This window comes from Plasmodium gonderi (genome assembly GCF_002157705.1).
Source record: "Plasmodium gonderi DNA, contig: Chr13, whole genome shotgun sequence".
NCBI classification, from domain to species: Eukaryota; Apicomplexa; class Aconoidasida; order Haemosporida; family Plasmodiidae; genus Plasmodium; species Plasmodium gonderi.
Window position 1 is genome coordinate 468,265 of NW_021628938.1, and position 26,597 is coordinate 494,861.

General features: G+C 30.3%; 5 protein-coding genes across 5 annotated transcripts; 2 read left to right on the top strand and 3 right to left on the bottom strand.

Annotated features, from left to right (window-relative positions):
- Positions 1–710: 710 nt before the first annotated feature.
- Positions 711–8,603, bottom strand: PGO_130680 (hypothetical protein, conserved; the record flags this gene model as incomplete). Its single annotated transcript, XM_028689584.1, has 1 exon — positions 711–8,603. The coding sequence occupies one exon, from the start codon at positions 8,601–8,603 to the stop codon at positions 711–713; it is 7,893 nt and encodes a 2,630-aa protein (XP_028545385.1).
- A 2,602-nt stretch (positions 8,604–11,205) lies between these two features.
- PGO_130690 (rhodanese like protein) lies at positions 11,206–12,216 on the top strand (the record flags this gene model as incomplete). The annotated part of the gene is made up of 1 exon (XM_028689585.1): positions 11,206–12,216. One exon carries the CDS (start codon positions 11,206–11,208, stop codon positions 12,214–12,216), a length of 1,011 nt encoding a protein of 336 aa, XP_028545386.1.
- Positions 12,217–12,860: 644 nt separating this feature from the next.
- Positions 12,861–14,669, top strand: PGO_130700 (Tat binding protein 1-interacting protein; the record flags this gene model as incomplete). Its single annotated transcript, XM_028689586.1, has 1 exon — positions 12,861–14,669. The coding sequence occupies one exon, from the start codon at positions 12,861–12,863 to the stop codon at positions 14,667–14,669; it is 1,809 nt and encodes a 602-aa protein (XP_028545387.1).
- Positions 14,670–15,775: 1,106 nt separating this feature from the next.
- PGO_130710 (DNA-directed RNA polymerase III subunit) lies at positions 15,776–20,140 on the bottom strand (the record flags this gene model as incomplete). Its single annotated transcript, XM_028689587.1, has 1 exon — positions 15,776–20,140. One exon carries the CDS (start codon positions 20,138–20,140, stop codon positions 15,776–15,778), a length of 4,365 nt encoding a protein of 1,454 aa, XP_028545388.1.
- Positions 20,141–22,623: 2,483 nt separating this feature from the next.
- PGO_130720 (eukaryotic translation initiation factor 5) lies at positions 22,624–24,168 on the bottom strand (the record flags this gene model as incomplete). Its single annotated transcript, XM_028689588.1, has 1 exon — positions 22,624–24,168. One exon carries the CDS (start codon positions 24,166–24,168, stop codon positions 22,624–22,626), a length of 1,545 nt encoding a protein of 514 aa, XP_028545389.1.
- Between the last annotated feature and the right edge of the window lie 2,429 nt (positions 24,169–26,597).

Genomic DNA, 26,597 nt, shown 5'->3' on the forward strand with positions numbered 1-26,597 from the left:
AAATGCATTAATAGATGGAGAAAAAAAAGAAAAACAGAAACTCATTCTACATTTTTACCTTACAAATTCGTGCCTTTCGTCCCCGCTCCTCCCCCCTTTCTCATGTTTTTAATCTATGTGCATCTACAAAAAATAAATGTGACGGGACAGTATTCTTTTTTCTGCCTAATCCAGGATTCACTCCTATAACCCATATAGTTGTATTCCTTTGCGCGTACGAATTAATGCACAAAATATGGTGATCCATAAAAACATATGATATTTGGTTACATATTTTAGAATGACCACACAACAAGCACATATAAATATATGTACACTGGGAGAAATGGTTCACTTGAACATTTGCGATAGCAAATACAGTACCATTGAAAAAGCAAAAAAAATTCACCCATTTGTGGTATTTTAATATACCCTATATATATCCATCAGATGAAATGATTGCAGCGGTGTAAAATACGCTTCTCCTATTAATAAAGCGTCAAGAAGGGAGCATAACTACTCTTTATTATGTCGAATTAGAAATGTATCGGTTGTGACTATTTGAGTAAAAAGTTAAAATTCGAATTATGTGCACATATATATATATAAATATATATGTGTGCACATGTTGTCCGTCCGAATTTTATAGGGAAAAAAAAAAAAAAAATCGGCGCTACAATACTAATTCTGCTAACCCATCCTGCCACGTGCAAATGAAATAGACACCTTCATCAGATGTGATATGGAGAATACACATTTTTGTAATTTTTTGATCTATTTATATGTGGTTGAGTTTTATTGTGGTAGCGCGAAAATGAAGAAGAATAATCATATTGAGCGTTATCATGGTGACCACGTACATCGTCCTTGTCAAATTCGTCATTGTAAACTTCTTCATTGTAAACTTGTTCATTGTCAGCATGGTGAGCATCGTTAGAGGGAACCATGTCAGTGTTCCCCCTCTTGAATTTGTGCGTAAATAAGTCGGACATAGTACCCTGACGATCATCCTTGTTGATATAATAATTCATTTCTATATTTTTTATTTTTTTATTTAAACCGTTTAAATTGCTCATGACTTTTGCAAGGATGTCTTCATCATTGCTGCCGATATTTTCTTCGTTTCGTGGGAATTTTTTCTCGTGGTCATAATTTTTAGCAGCTATTTTTTCGAAGGAATAAGTAGTAAAAGGATCATTTCCTTCATAATAATGATTTCTTAACGAATCCAAATGATACAAGTTTTTCTTAAGATTTGTCGAATTGGCACATGATAAGGCACTACTACTGCTATTTGCATATGTTCTGTATTTCTCGTCCATGTCCAAAATTTTTTTCTTTTCAAAATCAAAATATGCATCTTGACTATTTTTAGAAATATCATCTTTATATTCTACATCTACACTGCTCCTACTTATTAGTTCATTATGCATGTCAAATCCTTGTACACTTTTCAACACACTTGTACCTGTGCTTATTTTTTTCCTATATAAATCATAACTACTCATGTTCTTTAATTCTTCTGAGTAAAATGGGGAATTTTCATATTTATGGAATTCGTCCACCCATATGGGTGATGATTCATAGTTATTTTTGAAATATTCCCTCCTAGTTTTTTTGTTATTATTTTGTTTTCCGCGCAAGCTTGCCATATCCCCATCGAATTCATTGTCTCCATAAAATTCTCTATAAATGTGGGTTTTCATTTCATCCATATTTGTTATCTCATTATCGTCAACCTTTAAAAATGAGTCTTCCGTTTCTGTTTCAAAGAAACCATCTTCATCAACATCAAACAGATCGTCCGCTTTATCTGAATCATCCACTTTATCTAGTATCGAAACACTTCCTTCAAAATTTTTTTCCACTGCAAGACGCATGTTCCCCTCAAGCATACTGTTGTATTTGAGGTTCTTGTTCCTCATGGTTAGTAGATTCTTCCTTTTGTCCTCATTTAAAATGGTTCTATTGACCATATCATCATTCATCATGTCGTTGTTTATTACTTCATTATTCAGCACTTCTCCATTGGGCTCTTTTTCCAATAACATTTTTCCCTGCATCAGATTGATACATGATTCTTCTTCATCCATAATGTGCTCTGGTAATTTGTCCTCATCTTTTTTCCTATTTATAACATTGCTGATTATTATAGAGTTGTTTTTATATGAATTTTTTAACAAGATCCTATTCCCAATTTTATGTGTACTTATTTTGTTATTAATCTTGGAAACTTTATCTTTTAAGTTTTTTTTCCTTTGTTTTTCCATTTCGTCAAAAATGTTGTAATTTTTTGCACAAGAAAAAAGGTTCTGAATATTTGCTTTCTCCTTCGTTTCATCATCTATAATGTCATTATTTTGATGTTCAACTATTATTTCTTTTTCATCATCTCCACTTTTATTAATCATTAAATTGCTTTTTTCATTGATCAGGTTGTTCTCCTCCTTTTTTCTCATATTGACCTTCCATCCTGAACTCGCTAATAAATTTTCTTCCATCTTGTCATTTTCTTTTTTTTCCTCGTAATTTCTGATTTTCTCAGCTATGTCTTCCTTCTCCTTTCGGTAATAGGCTATGGGATTTACTGTATAAATTTGTTTTAAAATATTACTAAATATGTCTTTTTTTTCTTTTATCTTTTCTGTTTTGTCTTCTTCTTCATCTTCGAGCATTTTTGTTATTCCTTGTTTATTATGCTGCTCTGTCTTCTTAGATTCTTCTTTTTTCTTCTCATCCCTATTCGATTTATCCACGGTTGTCATATCTTTTATGGATTTTATTTTATTCATCCTCATAAATTCTTGCATCCTTCTTAGCTCTGCTTTACTTTTAACTTCCCCTCGCTTCATTTCCTCTGCACGTCTCACTTCTTCTCCTCGCTTCATTTCTGCAATGAGTTTTTCCTCTTCTAACCTTTTCTTCTCTTCCTCCCGTTTTAACTCTTCTACCCGTTTTTTCTCTTCCATCCGTTTTAACTCTTCGACTCGTTTCTCTTCTTCCTCTCGTTTTTTCTCTTCCACCCGTTTTAACTCTTCCACTCGTTTCACTTCTCCTATCCACCTTTCCTCCTCCAACTTAATCAACTCCTGCTTAAGCTCTTTCGCAGTTTTCGAAAAAGTCTCGTTTTTTTTTTCCTTCATTAGAAAGATGTCCCCTAAAAGATTTCCATCTATAGATGCATTATCATTATCATCATCACCTTTATTTGGAAAACCCATGTGTTTTTTTCCCTTTCTGTTTGTCACCCATTTAGTATTATCCAGTGCCTCATATATTAATTTCCTTTTGTATTTCAGGTCTAAATTGGGATTTTCCATTTTTTCAGTATCAAATAATAATGTCATGTTTTCAGAATTGTTCTTTATAAAACTCTTTTCATCTACAGTTTCGTTTGTCCTGCTTTGTGTATTATTATCCCTAAGAATTGACAAAAATGTGAATTTATTTTTTTCTCCTAATTTTTCTTCTAATTTTTCTTCTAATTTTTCATCTAATTTTTCTTCTAATTTTTCATTTAATTTTTCATCTATTTTTTCTCCTAATTTTTCCTTTAATTTTAACTTTGTTCTTTCTATAATTCCTTTATTTGATTCATCGAACCTGGAAAGTTTATTTTTCGATATGGATCTATTTAAACATATTTTTTTTTTTTTCAAGCTATTTTTTTTTAGTATGGTATTATGAGTAGTCGATTTGCATCTATGATAATTATTTTTTTTTTCATATTTTGGTCTTCCCAATTTGTAAAAAATATCATTTTCGTAAGCTTTCTTTTTCATTTTTTCACTTATATGAAAAATATAAGAGTTATGCTTTTGTGACAACTGACTTTGTCCACTATCACTATCTTTTCTCTTTATGTCTTTCCCGTTTTCTCCTTTCTCGCTATATTCATAGTCATCTGGATCACTTCGATATCCGGTAATTACTTCAAAAAAACGTTCTGCAAAATATGCATAATCATTAAAACCACTGTCACTTTTGGAGCTCGATAATCTTCTCAAAATGGTATTTCTTTCTCTTTTTACCTTTGGTCTTCCATATAAAGTCCAGTTGTTTTTTTTTTTTTCTTTTTTTTTCTGTTTTTGTAAATAATCATTCAGACAATCATTCATTTCATTTTCTTGCATCGATGATGATTTGTTTTCCTTTTTTATTTCTTCAGTTTCCTTTTCTTCCTTTTTCCCCTCTATTTTTTCTACATTTGTGTTCATTCCACTTTGTTCCTTTCTCACTTCTCCCATTTTTTTTTCTGCACTTTCATTATTTTTCTTATTCGTCTCATTGTCCACTTTCGCATTATTCAATGTATTTTCAGTTTTACTCTCCTCCTTATTGGCCCCTCGTTTCACCTCTACCTCTACTTCTCTTTCCTCGCCCATTTTTTCATCCCTTTCCTTGTCCATTTTCATATCTCTTTTCATGCCCATTTTTGCATCCCTTTCCTTGTCCATTTTCATATCTCTTTTCATGCCCATTTTTGCATCCCTTTCCTCGTCCATTTTTATATCTCTTTTCATGTCCATTTTTTCATCCCTTTCCTCGTCCATTTTTACATCCCTTTCCTTGTCCATTTTTATATCTCTTTTTATGCCCATTTTTGCATCCATTTCCTCTTCTATTTTCATTTCCCCCTCCATTTGCACCACATCGATTGAATTATTCGCTTTCAGGATTTTTTTTTGGTTTTCCAAAATCTGCAGCTCTATCTCTTCTAACTCCTTCTTCTTTTTTTTGTTCTCTATTTCTAATTCCAAGAGTTCCTTCTCTTTCCTTTTCCTTAAAATCTCTCTGTTCATGCTCGAGTCTTCCATTTCATTACATACATTTTCTTCTCTATGCTCGATTTTGTCACAACCATTTATTTCTGGCGCAATGGATTTCTTTGCTTCCATATCTGATTTACTTCCCATTTGATGCATCTTGTCCTTCATCTCATTCTCTAAGGGTTCCTTTCCATTAGTATTTTCAATAGTATTCCCGTTAGTATTCCCATTAGTATTTCCATTAGTATTTCCATTAATATTCCCGTTAGTATTCTCATGCGTATCTCCTTTATCCTCACCATCGGAACCCAAATTAAAAATGTCAAATAGGGATTTGTCTGGAACATAATTGTTTAACGTTACATACAAATCATTCATAACGTCATTGTGAGGGGGAGGTGCAGATCCATCTTGAGAATCTCTTGGGAGATGATCTTGGCACTCATTATTTCTCTGTTCTAATGGTCTTTTAACATGTTTCCCTATTTCCTCCACTTTTTTTTCCAGAATAGTACTTCTTTTCCTTTTTTGGATAATATTATTTTTCATTTTCATGATATCTATTTTGTTTTTTTTTATTTTTTTTTTCCTCTCACTTATAAAACTTTCATATGAAAAATCACTATCTCTAATTTCTGACATGAACAAGCTTTTATTATCTTCCTTTAGATTTACAATATTATCAGGTTCATATTCATGAAAGAGGAATTCCACTTTATCATGGGTAGAACTAGGCAAATCATCCTTTTTCGTTTTTTTTTTTTTTTCAAGCATATAATTTTCATACAATGGATTTAAAAACCAAGCACTTGATGTTCTCTTGTGTTTGAAACTGTACTTTGGCAAATTCACATCATATGATATTTTTCTCCCTTTTATTTCGTGTTTTTTTGCTAGATTTTCTAAAATCTCGTAGTCCTTTTGGTCATATGATTCATATATATAATAGTAAACATTGTTCATAATTTCGTCTTTAAACGTGTTCAAATTTTCTGTGTTAATAATGTTATCAATGTTGAAGTTGTTGTCTTCTGCTTCCCCATCTTTTGGTGCCTCAACGTCATGGTTGTCTTTCTCCTCTAATGAACCTTTTTCCTTTGTCATTACTTCTGTGCCTTGTTTTTTTTTTTCCTCGGCATTTTTATTATTATTTTTTTTTTTTTTTTTTTTCTTTTTGTTCTTCTTTCTCAAATTTTCTCTCTTTATTAGTTCAATTTCTTTTTTTAATTTATGTATGATAAGAGCACTCTTAGACTTTTTCCTCTCACAGGCTTCATCATCATTTGCGTTTTTTTTATTCATGATAATATTTTTTTCACTTTGATTATTTAATTCATGTTCATTTATTTGATTTTTTTTTTTTAATTCTTCAATATTTTTTTCTAGCTCATTAATTTTTAACTCCATCTGAGAAATAAACTCCTTGTTATCTCTGTTGTCTTTCGCCAATTCGGCGTTTTCATCAATCACATTTAAATTTAAAGAAGTGTCAATAATGGTATGTGAAGCATTCGAATCTTCTTTTCTTTCATCACATATTTTATATTCATCATAAAAATTATCATAAAAATACATATGCTCAACTAGTTTGTTCATGCCTTGTGTATACTTATTCAGTTCATTTCTGTTTTCATCCTTTTCTAAAATGTCTTCATCATTACTGCAAAAAAATTTATCATCATCTTCACATTTTTGAAGAATATAGTTAAGGGTAAAATCTTCGTCATATTTCATTTTCCCCTTGTTATATGCTACTAGGTTTTTGTCATTAATATTGTTTTTATTTGGCTGAACTTCATTCATCATTTGATTCCCCATATGGTTTCTATACAGCTCATAGTTTTCGTAATTTCCGAAATTTTCGTAATTTTCGAAATTTCCGTAATTTCCATAATTCCCAAAATTTCCGTAGTTTCCATAATTCCCAAAATTTCCGTAGTTTCCATAATTCCAAAAATTTCCATAGTTTCCATAATTAGTATAATTACTCATCTCATTGTTATTCATTGGATATGCAGCAATAGCACATGTGGGAGGAGAATGACACATGTCGTAGTTTTGAGATGTGACATCTGCTGTGGGTATATTCATGTGATAATTGGCTGGATTGTTCATTTGATAATTTAGGTCGTTATTCGTGCCGTGCATAATTTGATTGTTTGTGTTATACCCAATCTGACCGTTCATGTCGTTCCACATATGCCCATTCATGGGACCTCCGATGCACTGCTTAGATTGAGAACTCAGTTGAGAATTTTCCATTACAAGGTTCTTGATGGAGCCCTTCTTCCTTGGAGGATGCATTTTTTGATTTTCTATCGGATACCCTACTACCTTAGTGTTATTTTCGTTTGCGCTTACCACTTGGGCTTTGTTGTTCATATTTAATGTTTCCCTCTTTTGAGGAATGTTTGGTTCCTCTGTATCGTGTGCTTTTTTATAATTGACTATATGTCTACTGCCATCAGCTACACTGGTGAGAGTATTTTCATTTTCCCTTTTGGACAACTGGGAGGGTATTGGTTCCTTTTTATATGCATATGGATGTTTTTCAATTTTTCCATTTTTATGAGTAGATACTTCATTTTTTATTGCACAACTACTGTTCGCATTCTGTTTATTATCCAAATCTATATTTAATTTGTCTAAAATGGAAACTCTTTTTACACTTCTATCCAACATACATCTATCTGTGTAATAAGTTTTTTCTTTTTTATTTTCGTCACTATCGAAATCTTCTAATTCAAATTCGTCTGCAAATTGTTCCTCATTTGGCTCTGGAAGTTCTTCCCCGTTTGAATTTCCATTCTCTTCTTTTCTCTCGTCATTTTCTGTATCATTCTCGAAGTTCTTATTGCTATTCGTACTAATATTCACAACGTTTTGTTGATTATTGTTTTCCTCCTCTTTCATCTGCTCATTTACATAATTAACATGTTCACAATTATTGTTATTTATGTTTATGGCTTTATAAGGTGGAGCTTTACTTGGTTTACCCTTAATATCGTTCATAATTTTTTCTTTATTGTTTGGGATGTACTGATTTTTCAGTTTTGTGGAATAATCCTTACTACCATTTTTCTGAATTATAGAACTTTTTTTTTTAAATGGAACCTTATTTAACATATTTTTATTATCGAAATATTCTTTATCTTTAACTTTTAATTTTGTACAAAAGAAGGTAAATAGTGAATGAAGCTCAACAATAGTGTTACAATTTACCTGGTTGATAAAATTAAAAGTTCGTTCTTTTTCATATATCAAGTTATATTTCCATTTTTTAATACCACTGTTATAATGGTACTTACTTTCATTTTTGTCTCTCCATCTGTAAGAATTTTTTGATGACGCACATGTAGAATCGCTATAAAAATTTGAATCATTAGGGCTCTTCTTGGACATTTTCTTTGAATGTGCATACTTTGCTAACAGTACCATTAGATTTAAGTCTTTCACATGTTTTTTCAGTAATTTCTGATATTTATTCGCATTCATTTTTATTTGTTCCTCATCACTATGACCATTACTTCTAATTCTTGTGTTTCTTAAAATGAATGTTCTCTTATCATTTCCCTTCATTTTTTCTTTCAAATGTGGATTAATAACTGTACAATTTACTGCGCTCGATTGGGACCTTTTTTTAGCTAACCCTTTTGTTTTACCATTTATATATTCCCTGTACAAATGTCTCCACTTTAGCAACTCCTTTATCCTCCTTTGCCTGTGTTTCTCTTTTCTCTTTTTCTTAATATAACACCATTTTTTAAAAATGGATTTATCCACTGGTGAGCTCGCTTGGGAGACTTCCAATTTTGTCTCCTCCATTTTGGAAGTTTTCTCCTTTCCTGGTTCCATTTCGATGGTTCTCCCTTTATGTTATTTCACTTTATTTTGTTTTACTTTATTTTGCTTCACTTTGTTTCTTTACCTTTTTAATTACATTTGCATGAACAGGATATACAACGTAGTACCCCTTGTTCATAACTGTGCACACTCAACCTTTGCTTACACACAAAAAGGTGTTTACATAGTGGATTTTTATGAAATTACATTCCCTCAAAAGGTGATATAAAATAAATGCGTTTTTTGATTGAAACTTGGTTAATTAAAGACAAAAAAAAATATTAAAAAAAAAAAAAAATAGAATTTCGCTTAACTATTTTAATAAATGTCTATTAAATTTTTGCAAGAATATTTTTCCTCCTTCTACCATAGTTTTTTTTTTTTTTTTTTTCTTCTTATCTGCCTTTCTCTTCGTTTCATGCCAGTGTTTTTTTTTTTTTTTTTTTTTTTTTAATTTAAAAGTTGAGCTGTTCAAATAAAATGCTATTCAATTATTTGAATCATATTTCAATTTACATAAAAAAAAAAAAAAAAAATGAAAACATCGTAATAGCAGAATCTGGAATGCGGAATAAAAATTAAAAACTACTCAAATATTATCACCTTGTAAACATGAATGACGGAAAAATTAAAAAGTAGAAAGAAAAACATGCAAAAATGAGGAAGCTGCACAAAATGTCTTTATGATATCAGTATCCATGCATGTGTATGTATATATTTATATTTTTCTGTTGTGCCTTTTCCGAGCACATTTTACCTATTTATTTGTCGCGTTTTCATCATCCATTATTTTCTATTTGTGCAACGTTGTGTGGTTGGCAAAAACCATGCAACTAAAGACAGACAATGTGTACAACAAACTTTTGCTAAACAAGATGATTCGTCAATTTTGCTGATTTCATATCTATCAGAAATATAAATTTAAAAAAAAAAAAAAAAAAGAAGAAGAAAAAAAGAAAGTTTTATGTATTAAAATAAAATTATCAGCTGATACATAAAAAAAATATATGATTTTTCAGAAATAAAAATTTCATATATTTTTTAGTGTACACCAAATTTGTGCATTCTCCCTTTTTCACAAAATAAAAGAAATACAAACACTGATGCATGAATATTACCCATGAGAAAGTTCTCATGTTCTCAAGTGATAAAAAAATTTAAGTGAATTTTTAGAAAAGAAAAATATAGGGAACAAAAACAATATTTAGAATTATTCTCCCAGAACATTTAAATAATGCTTCTCTTTTTTTCTTTTTTTTTTTTTTTACGATCCAGATGAAAAAGGAAACATTATGACCCACACATAGGATGTATGTATGTGTGCACGTGTGTGTGATGAAATTGTTCATTTCATATTAAGCATTTGGGGGAAAAAAAAAAAAATGCATATCTATACAATAACAATGTTTTGGGAAAATCGAATATACCTCTTTTCAGTTTATAGCACCATTTTTTTGTGGTTATTCCCACTAAGTAATGAAATTTGAGCATACGTGAGAAGGTCAACACAGCGTAAATGCCGGTTTAAACGTGAATACATGGAAAATCATTTTTTTTTTTACTTTTTACTCCATTCAGAAATAACCAAACGTAGAAAAAACACCCCCATAAAAATTGTATGTGCAAACAGGTACACAAGTAGATGAAAAGGTAGATACACAAGTATATACAAAAATAGATAATTGAAAATAATGTAAAAATTAATTCGTTCGTCTGCGTTTATTTGGGAAACAGGGGGTGGGGTGAAACAAAGTTTACTCGCCAAAATAGACAATACGCGATGCTTTCAAAAAAAAAAAAAAAAAATGACCTTTACGAAGAGGTCGGACTAAATACCCAACAATCACAAAATTATGTAGTATAGGTAATAAATTCGAACGAAAAAATATTTAATCAAAAAAAAAAAAATAATAAAATAAAATAAAATAAAAAAATAAAAAAAGCCATTTAAGCTCTGTGTTATCTGAAGAAAAAAATACCAACTAGTGTTGCTATGTAAAATTGTTTTTAAAAAATTTTAAACTCTTTCTCTATTCCAAATGTTTCTCGATTTTTATATGCTAACAAAATGTGGAAAAAATGAAAATGCTTTACTAGTACAGTCATAATTTCACATTATGTACACATCAAAATAAGGATTATAAAAAATAGCCCCAAATGAATTCTTCTCTTTCAAGTAAGCTACAATTCTATTTTAAAAGTACAAGTGCTTTTACCAATGCAGTAGAGGTTACTTCTCCTTAAATATGAGCACGTATTTTGTTCGAGAAAAAAAAGAAAAAATAGTCTACCCCAAATGTGCGAAAATGTATATGCATTCGTATTACATGTGTATATGCATGTTTATATTTTTGCACCACGTCGTGTGGATATGTTTACACAAGGGCACATCTTTAGTTATTTTTTTCACACAATTGAACAAATTGTTAACCTTGACAAATGGTTGACGTTTTTATACAACAAAAAATTAACACATACCTGTGGGGTTATAGAACACGACAGAGAAACTTACATAGCAACACACACAATGAAACACTACATGTTAACCAAAGTTTCCTATATAGCGAAGGTCCCATTTAGAAAATTACTGAAAAGGCATAAAAGATTCAGCACAATGGAAAAGAACACATTTAAGTTTCTCATCGAAACGCATGAATTGCAGGATCTTATAAAGAGTAAAAAAGAACATTTGCTTTTTGATACGAGTTGGTATAACACAAAAATTGGTAGAAATAAAGATTGTTATTATGAACATGATCAGGTAGAAAAAATCGAAGGAAGCATCAATTTTAATTCGGTAGTCACATCAAATGAAAATTTGAATTTTTCTTTTTTCTTTCCAAGCCAAGATGAGTTTTTCGGTTATCTAAAAAAATTATTGATAACAAATGAAATTAACATAAAAAAAAATTCATTAGAAAATGTGCCAATAATTTTTTATGAAAAAGATGAAATATTTTATGCTCCTAGAATTTGGTTCATGTTTAAAATGTATGGGTTTCAAACCTTATACATTTTAAATGGCGGTTTGAATAAATGGCTGAATGAGCAAAGAGATGTTATAACAATACGTGATCAAATAGAAAGTGATACACAAATTTGGGGCAATGACAATAAAGTTAAACAAGTTGACAAAATAATAAAAGAACATATAGAAAAAAATAAGGAACACATAAATGACAACTTGAAAAATAGTATATACAGTTATTCTCATATAAATAACTTTATTGTAGAAAAAGAGAAAGAAAATGGCAATGTGAAACATTTTGTCTTAGTTGATACCAGACCTAATAAATCTTTTAGTGCATTGCTATCTATTAATGAAAAGGAAAAAGTAAATAATTTCATCCCATTTTCAATTAATATACCTTATCATTATTTTATAAACAGTCATAATCAAAATTTAAAATATTTCACATTTAAAAATGAATTAGAAATAAGGAAAATATGTGACAAATATGAACTATTAAATGAGGACAAGACTATCATATCGACATGTAACAAAGGTATTAGTGCTTGTATTTTACTATTCCTTTTACATATGCTAAATAAGCCACTCCCTAAGTTGATACTATACCATGGAAGTTTCGTCGATTACAAGTACCATACATATTCCCTTTTGTAAAAATAGTTCTATGTTATTGGTCATTCATTTTTTTTTTTTCCTTTTTGAATATGAAAAGTGGTATTCGTCTGTCTGAAGGCAGGTGTCTATTTTCTTATCCTCAACGGAATGGGGAATCAGGATATCTTGTGTGTTATATCGTATCATTTTGCTTATTTTCTGCATTTTCGTAAGATTTTTTTTTTTTTTTTTTTTTGTATTTACACGTTGTTTCACCATTAATTCCTTTTTTTTTTTCAACTTTCTTCGATTCGCATGTGTGAAATAGATGAATATCTATCATCTATTTTTTCAATTAAAAATTGTTTGAAATTACCGATATTTTAAAAAGGGAAAAAGATGTGTATATACAGGGCATTTTTTTTTTTTTTTTTTTCATCCTCCCCGCCAACCGTGCGTGGAAGAATTATGTTGTTATAAATAAATATACATACATGCATATGTTTGTAATTTTTGCAACAACTTAGAGGTGATGTTGTTTAAAAGTGCACGTGTTGGTTGGGAGTTCATAAAGAGAAAGGTCTTAAAAGACATTTATTTTATTCCTATTTCGTTGCTGGGCATTTAAATGTGTGTCAAATATTTGATTAAAAAGCACATTAACTAAGGAGGAGTTTAAAATTCAAGCAAAACTGCACGTCAAAATGAATAAAAGCAAAAGCATAAATAAAAAGAGAGTCGAAACGAAGAAAAAGGTGGATATCCCTGAAAAATTAGGAGATCCAAAAAGTAATAGAGAAAATGGGACTGCAAATGAAGGAAATACAAAGGAGAAAAAAGTTAAAAATAAAGATGAAAAAAAAAGAAAAATTAGTGAAAATACCCATAAAAAAGTAGAACATCAGAATGAACAAAACGAAACTCTCAACGATTATCAATCCAAAAAGAACGATCCTGTTACGGGTGGAACGATAAGTGGTAACTTACCAAATACATGTGATCATACGGTGGTTCTACCTAGAGGGGAAAATATGGAACCACCCAAAAAAGTAAGAAATAAAAAAAATGGGCCGAAAGGGGAATCACTTGTCAAAACGGGTGCATTCGTCACATATGATTTAAACCGTGCTAACGATGTAAACCAAATAAATGATGTAAATCAAACAAACAATGAAAACATCACAAATGATGAAAACATCACAAATAATGCAAACAACACCAACGATGCAAACAACACCAACGATGCAAACAACACCAACGATGCAAACAATGCCAACAATGCAAACAATGCAAACAACGCCAACGATGTAAACGTCACAAATGAAAAGCAAAACAAGAAGAATAAAAAGGGGAAAAAAAACTGTACTGGAGGAGAGAAAAAAATGGGTAATCAAACCGTTGAACAGAATATTGTTCGAGAGGAGAAAAGAAAGGCGAATGCTCAAAAATTCCCCCTAGAGGAGGAAAAAAAAATGACAAAGGGTCCGACTCCAGACGAAAAATCTAGATCTAATTATGAACCCATCATTACTGATTGTGACTTAGCAGAAATGAGCGAAGAAAAAAAAAGCATATACATATCATCAGATAAGAAAGTTTTAGAAAGGGAAACAAAAAATGAAGATGATAAAATTTGTAAGGATACCCATTTAGTAAGAGAAAACATCACTGAAACGAAAGGAAATGTAAACAAAAAAAAAATAATAATTAAAAAAAGTGATGACAATGCGAAGAAAGGTGACGAAGTAAGCAATTTAGAGACAAACACAGCCGATGATTATGAAAAAAAATCTCTTTCCAAATTATCTATTTTGGACGAAAAAAACAAAAAAAAGAATTCCAACAAAAGCGAAAATGTAAACAAGGTAAAACAAGTAAAAGTTATGCTAAATGAAACCGAAGCAAAAGAAAAAATTTATAAATACATGAAACAAACTAACAGACCATACTCTGTCATTAATGTGTACGACAATCTACATGGTAGTATCAGCAAAAACGTTGTTCAAAAATTAATGGATGAATTAAGTTCTGAGGAAAAATTACAATGTAAGGAATATGGGAAAGCCAAAGTATACTTGATAAATCAGAAAGTGTTTAAAAGTTTAGATATGCAAGAAATTGTGAATTTAAAAAAAGATATCGAAATTATAAGAAAACAAACTGAACTAGCTAAAAATGATTTCAACTCTTTTGTAAAAACAAAAAAAACGTTTATTCAGGATTTAGAACTAATTCAAAATGTAGACAAGTACAAAAAGGAAATGGAATTAGTTCAAGAAGAGATAAACTTCTATGAAGAGGCAAATAAAACTTGTCAATTAACACTTGAAGAAATTGATATTATTAAAAATAAACATGGATATTTGCATTCCATGTGGCTCAACAGAAAAAAACTCTGCGTCGAAATAATTAAGTGTATAGCTACCTTAACAGATAAAGACACAAAGGGAATCATCTATCATTTGGGGATTGATGTGGACGAGGATGTAGTGCCTTCCAGTTTGTATTTGTAAATGTTCTTCATCGGAGATGGTGGATTAAAGGCTGCTTTCTTTCACAGGGGTTTCTTTCAGTGCATCTTTATGTGTTTACGTCCGTGCGTATATCTGTCTATATATTTGTATGTACATATACGATACGTATAGGAATTTTTTTTTCTCCAATTTTCTGAGCGAGATTAGCACGAGCAATGCAAAGAGTGAGAATAAGTGCCTCGTTTTATAAGACATGATAAACCCGTGCCCTAAATCATACATAGGTCATGTGCACATGTGCATTTTAAACAAAAGCATCCGCAACGGATTTGTCATTTTGATTGTGCACTCCCATTTTGTTACCCCCATTTTTGTGTTTCTGGAGAGGGCAGTTTTTAAAAATGTTCAAATAGTTGGTCACGAAAGGTTCTTTTTTTTTTTTTTTTTTTTTTTTTTCAAAATTAAAAAAAAGTAATGATTAAAAAATGCTTTTTAATATTTTTAATATTTTTCGGGGGGCAATAAATTTTTGAAGATGAAAAAAAAAAAAAAGACAACGATGTAAGGAAGGGAAGATGTAAAAAGGGAAAGTTGCAAAGAAGAAAAGATGTAACAAGGTACAGAGGTAAAACGGAAAAAAAGCATTATAGCGAAGGTTCTATTTTTACAAATAAGATCAGATTCCAAATTATAAGCTACAAATAGACGTACATTTTCATGGGTAAGAGTGAACAAAATTTTTAAGTGAATTAAAATATGAGAGAAAAAAAAAAGAAAAAGAAAAAAAAATTTCAGTGCAGCAAATGGGGGGGAAAGTAAATTATAAATATGTATACATAGCAATAGATGCGAACTCCACGGGTATCATCTGGATGTGCATATCAACCTTGTGTCCACTTTTGTGGGGCTCCTATTAAGGGTTTTTTTTTTTTTTTTTTTTACTTGCACATCATTTAGATATTAGGCTTTTTTTATTTAGAGCAGGGGGAATAGGCAGTGGAATAGACACACACATATATATATATATATATACATTACGAGAGACAGAACAATTACAGTTACAAAAAAAAGGGAAAAAAAAAATGACTACTGCAACGGCACAGGCACGCAAGTATGGGGTATACATGAAGGCGAGGGTGGCAAAACTACGCCTCTCTCACCACAATTTTAGGGCAGACATTCATTGTCTGTAACTCCTGAAAGAGTAATTTGCACGCATACGGCATTTTGACAAGAGCATTTTTGTCACATTTTTGACAGAAATTACAGTAGGTATCATATCCTATGAGTCCACAATCCTCACAAATATAAACATCACAGACATCACTACTTAGCATTAATCGTTCAAGTAACAAATTACTAACACCATATGCTATTAAGCAATCTCTTTCCATTTCACCTAATCTTAATCCACCTTCTTTTGATCTACCTTCTGTTGGTTGTCTTGTTAATAATTGTCTTGGTCCCCTTGCCCTAGCATGAATTTTATCTTGTACCATATGTTTTAACTTTTGATAATAAATGGGTCCCATAAAAATGTAAGTTTCTAATGGTTCCCCTGTCAAACCTGAATATAATAATTCCTTACTTGAACAATTGAATCCATATTTAAATAAAATTGATGCCATTTCATCAAATGGGGTACCACTAAAAATAGAACCATATTTAAATTCACCATCTAAAACTGCTGATTTTGATGCAACCAGTTCTAAAAGTTTTCCTACTGTCATTCGAGATGGGAATCCATGTGGGTTCATAATTAAATCTGGACATATGCCTGATTCTGTAAATGGCATATCTTCTTGATTTACTAACAAACCAACCACTCCTTTTTGACCATGCCTTGAACTAAATTTATCGCCTAGCTCTGGCAGTCTTGTTTGGCGCATAATAATTTTATATATTTTTAATCCTTCTGAATTTTCGGTAAATATAATTTTATCAATATAGGATGGATAAACACTTTTATATTTTACTTCACTTGATTTAAAATCATTTAGATCTATTTTATTCATATCCTTAACATGATCTTTTATATTTTTTGGAGAATATTTATTTATATACACTTGTCCTTCTTTCAGTAAATAGCCAATCGAAACAACTCCATCCCCATCTAAGGCATGGTATTTTTTTATTTCCTTATGTTGAAACCCTTTTGATTCATCTCTGTATTTTCTTACTCCATTTTCTAAATAGTTTTTTTCTTCTTTTATGTTCTGTCCTTGTTCAGGCATTTCATCCTCTTGCGCATTTTCCTTTTGATTGTTCTGACCATGGCTAGACCTTTCCTGCACTTCTTGTAGGTTCTCCTTCTGTTGATTCTGTTCCGGCCGATACTGCTTCTGACGATTCTGCTCCTGTCGATACTGCTCATACCGTTTCTTTTCTTGCCGTTTCTTCTCCTCACGACGCTGCAGTTTGTTAATAACCAGTGGTGATGGCAAAACCATGTCAGTGGATCCATTGAAATACTTCTTTAATTCTAAGGCGTGCTTCCTCAGGGACATGCATCTCCCAAAGCCCCTATCAATAGAAGACTTGTTCATGACGATTGCATCTTCAATATCATACCCACAAAAACTCATAACAGCTACAATGGCATTTTGTCCTGCTGGTAATTTCTCAAAGTTAATAAATTCAATAGTTTTAGATTTAACTAACGGTTTTTGTGGATACACTAGTAAGTATAGCAATGTATCACATCGAACGAACTGATTATATCCAATTGCACCAATGGCCTGTTTTCCCATTGCACATTGATATGTATTTCTTGGGCTTTGATTATGATTTGGATAAGGAATGAGTCCAGCTACAACTCCTAAAATTGTTAATGGATCTATTTCTAAATGAGTCGTATTGACAGATATATCAGATTCGTTTAAAGCAATTAGTAAATTATTTTGTTCATTAACATCTATCCATTCAATAACTGAACTTGTAAGTAAATCAAAAAAGTTGACACTTCCATTTTCTAAAGATGCAATATGATCAGGTAACAATTTAGATTTTCCATTTTCGACAATTATCAATGGCCTACATAATCTTCCACCATCTGTTGAAATATAAATAGCATTATGTAAAAAGTTGTCATATATAGAAACAAATTGTCCAATTTTTCCATATCTCCTTAAGCATCTAATTCTTTTCATAAATACACGTGGTTTTTTATGAACACCTAATAATATCCCATTAAAAACAACAAAAAAAACTCCTTCTTTGTACATTTCTTCTCCTGTTAAACTATCACTATCTTCTACACCTAACGTATACAAAACTTCAACTAAGTGTTCATTATTTTCATTATCATTAGTAACATGAGTCATGAGTGCTAAATTTTTAACTAACCCGCAAGATTCTCCTTCTGGGGTATCACATGGGCATAAAACACCCCATTGGGAAGGTTGTAATGCTCTGGGTCCACTCACCTTTCTACCTTTTTCAAATTGAGAATTCAATCTTGTCATCATTCCGATACATGCAATAAATGATAAACGAGACAATACCTGTGACACTCCACTTTTTTCCATTTTGAACCGTTTAATATTCCAATTACCTGTAGATATTGCTGCTTGCATTCCTCTTGTTATTATATCTTTTGGCAAACTTCGAAAAACATCTGGATAATTATCATCTATGATACCACTATGCTTCAATTTTGAAGCATAATTACTTTGCATATATTTACTCAATGTTTGATCTATTTGTTTTTTTAATGTAAAATAAAATCGTTTATATAAATCCTCAAATAGGAGAGAAATTAACTGCCCAGCTAATTCTAACCTTTTATTTCCATAATAGTCTTTATCATCTAATTCGCTTTTATTATTTGCACTATCTAAAACACGTCTAATCATGAGACAAATGCATCTAGCTTTGTTTCGAAAATCATATTTGTTCTTCTGTTGAATATGTGACAGAAGGACTCTACTTAAGAAATCCAACCCTTCTTCAATGATATCCCTCTCATTCTTTACTTGCTTTTCTTTCATGGAGCTAAAAAATCCTTTCGCTAATAATCTTGGTCTAATTTTCTTCCCTATATATAATAATGCATCTAGGTTAGTTCTAATATTTTCGCTATACAGGTCATATAGGGAAAGTAAAATACCATTTAAATAATTTTTATGGGATCCTATCATTTGAAATATTTCTTGGTCAGTCTCATAACCCATAGCTCTCAAAATAATACAGACACCTATATCTTCAATAAATGAATTATGTTTTAGATATAATTTATTATTCTTATAAACTATAGCACATCTACTTTTAGACTCTGCTGTGGTAGATGTAATAGTTGCACAAATATTATGTTTTACATCCATTTCAACAATAATCCGATTTTTTGACAACTGTTCTTGCATTAGTAAAACTCTCTCAGTTCCTTTTACAATGAAATATCCTCCAGGATCGTAAGGGCATTCACCCAATTCCATCAGTTCTTCTTCATTTTTGTTATTTAAAATACATATATCACTTCTCAACATGACGGGTAATCTTCCAATTTCGACATTATTTTTTCTAATTATGTTGTTTCCTTTTATATATTCTACATCTACATATATAGGAGCAGAATATGTTAAATCTCTTTGCCTACACATTTGCGGAGTCAAGTTTGTTTCGATCATATTTTCATCAATCGATGGTTTTCCAACAAAAATATCTAAAAATTCTATATAAAAATGTTCATCTATATCTGATTTTAAAATTTTATTTGTTGTTGCATTCATTATTGTTTTTATTTCTCGTTTAATAAAATAGTTATACGATTCGATGTGTTGTTTTACTAATCCTTTAACTTTTAAATATGCAGGTAGTAATTTCCATTTTTCCGTTAAATTTTTTATACTCTTAGATTCTTCATAAATTTTTTTATTATGTTCCTTATTTTTCACAACAAGTCCGATGAAATTATTTTCATTCTCCTTCCCTTTGTTCTGTCTATGCAAGGAACTATAACTGGTTTCTCGATCACACATTGCTTTCTCTTTTACACTCTCGTTCGTTTTTCTATTCATTTCGTTTCCTTTGAATTGGTTCAAGTGTTCCTTAATCTTACCCCTTTGATCACACTGACGTATATTTTTTCCTTCACTTGTACGAGAATACATGTGGCCTAAGGGGTAACCTTCCCCAAGGTTATCTTGCTTTTTAACATTTTTCCCTAGAATAGCACTCCCTTTAAAATTCGCATAATCAACATTTTTATACTCATTTATGTCATCACTAATATGGATACTACTTATCTGTTCATCCGTTTCTCCAGTTTTTATTTTAATTTTTTTTGAATGCACCACCTTTTCGTCCTTTTGTCCAACGTTAAGAATAGCTGATTTCGCTTCCTTTTTTTCCTTCATTTTCTGAACACGTTCACTTTTTATTTTTGAAACATTTACATTACCTTCAATCCTTTCATTCTTTTCTCGGTCCTTACTTTTGCAAACATTGTCTTCACTTTTATCATCAGTATTTTCATTTTTGCTTTTTTCCTTAATTCGTATAACACCTTTCATGGCCTTTATATATTCAAGGGAATTTTTTAAGTATCATTAGTTAAGGTGTTGTGCTTCCCGTTCAGGTGCTCTTCTAGTAGTGATGTCAAAAAAAAAAAAAAAAAAAAAAAAAAAAAAAGAGGCAAATTAGCTTTGTGCAATTAATACTTGCAGTTTTATAGATATCAACCTACACATCCATTTGTGTGAACATTCACACATGTGTATATTTATATATATATAGTTCTAACAAGCCTTAATATAATTTTTCCATTTTGTTGCCTGAACTTAATAGTGAATACGAAACTGTACCTTTATTTATCATTCGCTGAAACGTGCTTTTGCATGCATGTATGGACGTCCGTTTTAACTATTTTTTCATTTCTCATTATTTGTTCAATATAGAAAATTTACTATTTTATTTTTTAAAAGCATTTTTTTTCAGAATATTTTCCTTCTCTTTTTTGTATTCTATTTTTACATGACATGTTTCTATAATTTTTAAATAAAATAATTCAAAACGGAAAAGCTTCTGAAATGTGCGCCTAAGAATTTGCTAATTATTATGTTACTAGTAACTATAGCTACAACATAGTAAAACTCCTACTACAATTTTTTTTTTTTTTTTCACAAAGTGGTTAAAGAAAGAGAAAGAAAAGAAAAGAAAAGAAAAGAAAAGGGAATATTTTGTGTATCCTTACGTATATGCATATATATTAAAACTTATGTGAAAATTATGGTATAAAACATATGAAACAGGGTTTTATGGATACCTGGCTTTTGCAAACCTGACACATATTTTCTCTCTATATTTCTTTTTATTTTCTACGTATTTATTTTATGATGTGATTAAAAAATGTGCTACTTTTTTTTTGCTAAAAAATTTAATTAACCGCTTGTTTAGATTCTTAGAAACAATTATATATTTTTCATTAAAGTTTGTGATAACATAGGAATCATCAAAAAGAAAAGGCGTTGTTAATTGTTTCTCGATGATGTCATCACTAACCCCACTTTCATGAAGTGCATAGGAAAAAAATATTACTTGCACAAGTCATTCTCATGTAAATTTGTTTGTTTTAACATTCTTTTTCTTTTCAGCATTATTTATATATTCCCCTTTTTTTTTTTTTTTTTGCCTCCCATTTTTCCACAATTTAGTTGTTCCTCTTTTCCGCATGTAAAATAAAAATCAATTCTTTACGGTTGAAAATGATATCATGTTTTTTTTTTAATTTTTTTTTTTTTTTAAAATGATTGCACTTCCATTTTTATGTGTACCATTTTTTTCTATTTAAAAAAAGAAAAAATGATTTCATTGTCAACTAAAAACAAATAGAGAAAAATATGACTTGTTGGAAACAATACTGGGATGAGTAATTATCCCTCAGTACAAATGTATACAATGTATATATATATGGCATACGAGATGACAATACCCTTGCAACTGCAGTGTATGGTGAACAATATGGCTACACTTGGTATCTACAATTCGGCTAATATATATGTATATATTTTGCAGCATTCATAGGACTCATTCGTTGTGAGGATAGGTCGCACGTTACTCATTTCATTCCTTGCAACATGAGTTCACACCCACGAATGTACAAGTGAAAAAGGAAAAATATAAATTTATTTCTAACATAACAAGTTTAACAGGTTTGAAATGTTTAAAAACCCATGAAAACTGCCCTTAAGATAAGATTGTTACACCGAACGTTGCTCCATGTTCTACTGGGGGGGGGTGGCATATGCACATTGTACATACGCAGGACACAAATGGACTTGTGGCCATTCTACACTTTTGGTAGATCTTTGTAGCATTGTTGAGGGAATATAGCACATGTTCAATACTAAAAACATATTATTACAGATTTGAAAGAAAAAAAAAAAATTAATATTCGGTCTTATACAATATAAAGGGGTTGTGGTACAAGAAAAATGAAGTTTTCTATGCAGATACACAGGATCGTACACCTTTTTTCTCACCTTTTTCTCACCTTTCATGATATAGAAAAGTACCAAAATGATGGACGTACATTTCTATATTAACGCTCAATTATTGAGGAGCATAAAAATATAATGCTTTGGAAAAATGAGTTCTTAGTAATATTAATACAGTTAAAAAAAAAAAAAAAAGAAATGGTGTGATCGTTACCATAAAACACAGAAGTGGTGAAACAACAACATATGCAAATAAATAGATGCACAATTGGGCGCAAAACGAATATGTAGTACATATAACTGGAAAAAACGTAAAATTTGCAAAAATGACCAAATGGCTAAAAATACATATTTATGCAACCATATATATATATATTTATATAATTCACGATGGAAGATGTTGCAGGAAACATCATAGTGCAATATGATTATTATACATTTTGCACACTGCAACTACAACGTTTTGTTTATAGTATGAACAAAAAATAGGTATTTTTTTGGATTGGTTGAAAGGTTTAAAAAAAAAAAAAATACGTATTTGTACAGGTCAAAAATATCATTCAAATAGCATCGATATCAATTTCTTCCTCATCTCCAGTGTAGTTAATACCATCTTTCGCATCCAAAAATATTTCATCCTCACATTTTTCACTTTTTGAATCTTCAAATGCTTTATCATTATCATTGGGACCTGAGTTATTATTATTAATGCCACCATTGTTTATAGCTCCTCTATTCTTGTCACCATTATTTCGCAACGATTTAACTTTGTAATTTGTCACGTTGCTATTTACTGTATTAATAATTTGGTTATCTTCTTCTTCCTCCTCTTCACATTCATCCTCATCTGATTCATCTTCTTTTAGCCAACTAACAAAATGTTTAGCCATACTTTTACATTTGTTATAGCATTCGATGTAGTATTTCGTTTTTTCATCAAGACTCTCGGTACTATCGGACTTTCCAAATAACAAAGTGGAAGAACTGTTAGCGTCATATCGTTTGATAATATCCTTTCCTTCAAAAATGTCATTGTTATATAATACTTGTAATATATATGGGTAAATAATAAGTGCATTAGCAGCTATTTTGTTTACATAATATTCTAAGGCAAGAAATATATCGGTTACAGTTACTGATGTGTCATTCACTTTTTTCACATATTTAATATATTTTTCTAGCAATTCTTTTGTTATCTGGTTATCAAATAAAGCACATAGACAAATAAACATTCTACACTTGGAATCAAAGCTCTGAGATACTTGTAATACTCGAAGTTCTTCACAAAAATCATTATCACTTATATTTGGAAAGGTAACAAATAATGTTCTTAATCTGTCAATAACTTCCTTAATCTCTACACTATCAAAATGTAGGCACTCTTTTTCTAAAACAAAATTTTCTTCTGTTTTATTTTTTTTTTTTTCTTTTTTTTTAAGTTTCTTATCCTTTTTAATATTTCCATTATTTGTTGGATTACTTTTATCTGTATCTTGTCCATCCGAACTATCGTAATCTCCTCCGGAATTCAAAATTCCATTTTTTGCTTCTTCGCCCTTTTCTCCCTTTTCCGCTGCTCCAACTCCACCCTTTTCATTTTTCCCTTTGCCGTTTTTCTCTAATTTTTTCTCTTTCACTTTTTTCTTCTTGCTTCCAACAGTGCTTATTTGAGGTGGGTTCTTGATCATATATGTCGCAATTTTATGAGAATTGTTTAGTTCTCCAATATTTCCACATGCATTACATTTACATATTAAAAATCCTTTCTTAACTATAATGTCTGTTTCTGGTAATAAACAATGTGGACATAGAACATACATTTCGATGAATTTGTCCAAGATGGTCACTAAATCATGTTCTTTGTGAGCACCGTTTACGATTGCCTTTTCTTCATTCTCTTCAAATTTCACCATGGTTCCTAATTCACATCCAAAAAATTTTGTTGGATACATAGGAGGTCTTTTCAATGACCTCGCTATTTCCCCCATATTGGAAATATTCGTCCTTATACCATTTCCTCTGCCTTCAATTTTTGAGATCAATTTCGGCATCTTGTATCTATAGTTTGGATCATTTCGATCCCGGGGGATGTTAATATACGACATTTTTGCTACTTGCTCTTTTCAGATATCAATAGATAGGATATAACCTTTTATATCTCTTCTTTTGTGAACTTTTATAAATATAAAACTTCAATAATATATTGATAGTCAATATGTTTAAGAAATTAGCTTCAAAATTGTTTTACACTCTTTTTTTTTTTTTTTTTTTTTTTTCTTAAATCATTCTGTGTTAATGAAAATCTGATATACTTATTTTATTTTATTTTTATTTACTTCTCTTTTTGACATAAATACTTTTTACTAAAATGTATTAAACAATTACTGTATTGTATTCCATTCAGGCTGTTAAAAACTAATCCTTAATAAAAAAAAAATATATAAATTTTTTACCTCAACAAATTCTGCGTGCCTTAAAATTACTGTTCATTCATCACTTCTAATAAATGTTCGGCTTGCATAACTTTTATAAAATATATTTTCCACACTGTTTGATAAAGCAAGTGTATACATTTTACTTCTTATAATAATGATATAGCAAAACGGAATTCTCAAAAGGGATTAAATAAAATAGGAATACGCTCACACGTGCACAATAAACAAGTATGTAAACAAATGAGAGTGATGCTAATAATCCTGATCGCATATGTTTCTCTTGCATATATTATGTTATGCAAATTGCTTCACAAAACCTCTATCTTTCTATGATTCTTTGTATTCACGTGATATTTCATTATTAACTGTTGTGCACATATATATATATGGTTCTACAATCAACAGAAATGCAGCTAAATTTTCTTTGCTTATTTTCGTGAAAGGCATAATTGAGAATATGGCTAGATCAGGTGATGCAAATAATATTTATAATGCTAATGTAGTTATATATGCAAATTGCTTACATGTTATCACAATAACGATGCAACATACAACTGTGAATTTATATATTTCCAAAAAGGGCATAAACTAGATATTAAAATGTGTTACTTATGACATGAATACATTATAATTCCATTACATAACATTTGTAATATGTTGGTACAACGGGGTATTATTTGAATTAAAAAAAAGGAACAGATAAATATAATGTGGTATAAAATATACATAATTTTTCATGTTTTTTTTTTTTTTTTTTTCTTTTTCCCCCCCCCTCTTCGAAATGTAGTAACTAAAGTAATTAAAGAAATAATCTAGCAACCTTTCTTTATAGATACAATTATCTGGGCAGCTCGATACGGGATGAAGATATATTTACATGCATGGTATACAGTAATATGTAAAGGAGCATATATCTGCATGAATATATATATGTGTATATATGTACATGAATACAAATCCGTAAGGGTACTGCCTGTTGCATCTCACTTTCTCCCAAAATACACTAGTGCAATATACACATATGGGCAACGTGCAAAAATTGGATATTATGTAATTCAATGGATATTACGCAATTTGTACATCACGATGTGGTTTTTGTTACTTTCTCAATGTAGGCTTTCCCATGAGGTGTTACCAGCACAATTTATCGACTACACTAAATATGTCATTTGTCGAGTGCCTAAAGGGGTTTTTATGCTTTTCTTGTTTTATGTTATTGTCATTAGCATAATTAATGTATTTTGTATAACCCAAACTACGTTCACAATCCGAAGTCTTCATTGACTTTTCTTTACAATAATACAAATACGTGTTGTTATAAAGTTTAATCATGCCTCTAAACTATTTTAGTATTGTCACTTATAATTTGACTACTATGTCTGCTTACTGTACCGTATGGTTTAATAGCTATAATGCTTTATGTATATATATAAAACACTAACACCTTTACGGAAAAAGGAGCTCCTTTTCGAGGTTAGAAAATTTACTCTATGTTGTTGATTTCACTTGTGTGTAAAAATTGTAAATATGCGTAAAACAAGGGTAACTATAAATTTGCGTAAAAGGTCTGAATGAAGTTTTTTTTTTTTTTTTTTTCAATTAAGCCACTTACAGGTCAACTTTGAAAAAAAAAAAAAAAAAAGAAGAATACGATTCACATATACTTAAAAATAGCACAAATACGTGTGCAAAAATATTTACGTGTAAGTTCTCGTATTGTTATCACGAATAAGCATGTATGCAATGCAATCATAACAGCTTTTTAAAAGCCATGAAATTCCATACAAATGTAATTTTAGTAGGGGATTTACTACACTACACTGTTACTGTATAAAAAACTGTGAAGAATGCCTGGGCAGCTGCTTCAAAAACTCATTTGTACTTTCTAAATAATCGAACTGATATTTATATGTATGAGCAAGTACATAATCTGCATATATATAAGTAAATGTATTTACATATACAGTGCAAAAAATATATACATTGCATTCATTATGGGTTCGTAATGAAAAGTACAGTATATAAGTACTTATACATTATAAAAATGCTTCTTTTTTTTTTGTTTCCTCTACTTTTTTATAATTAAGTTTGAATTGAAT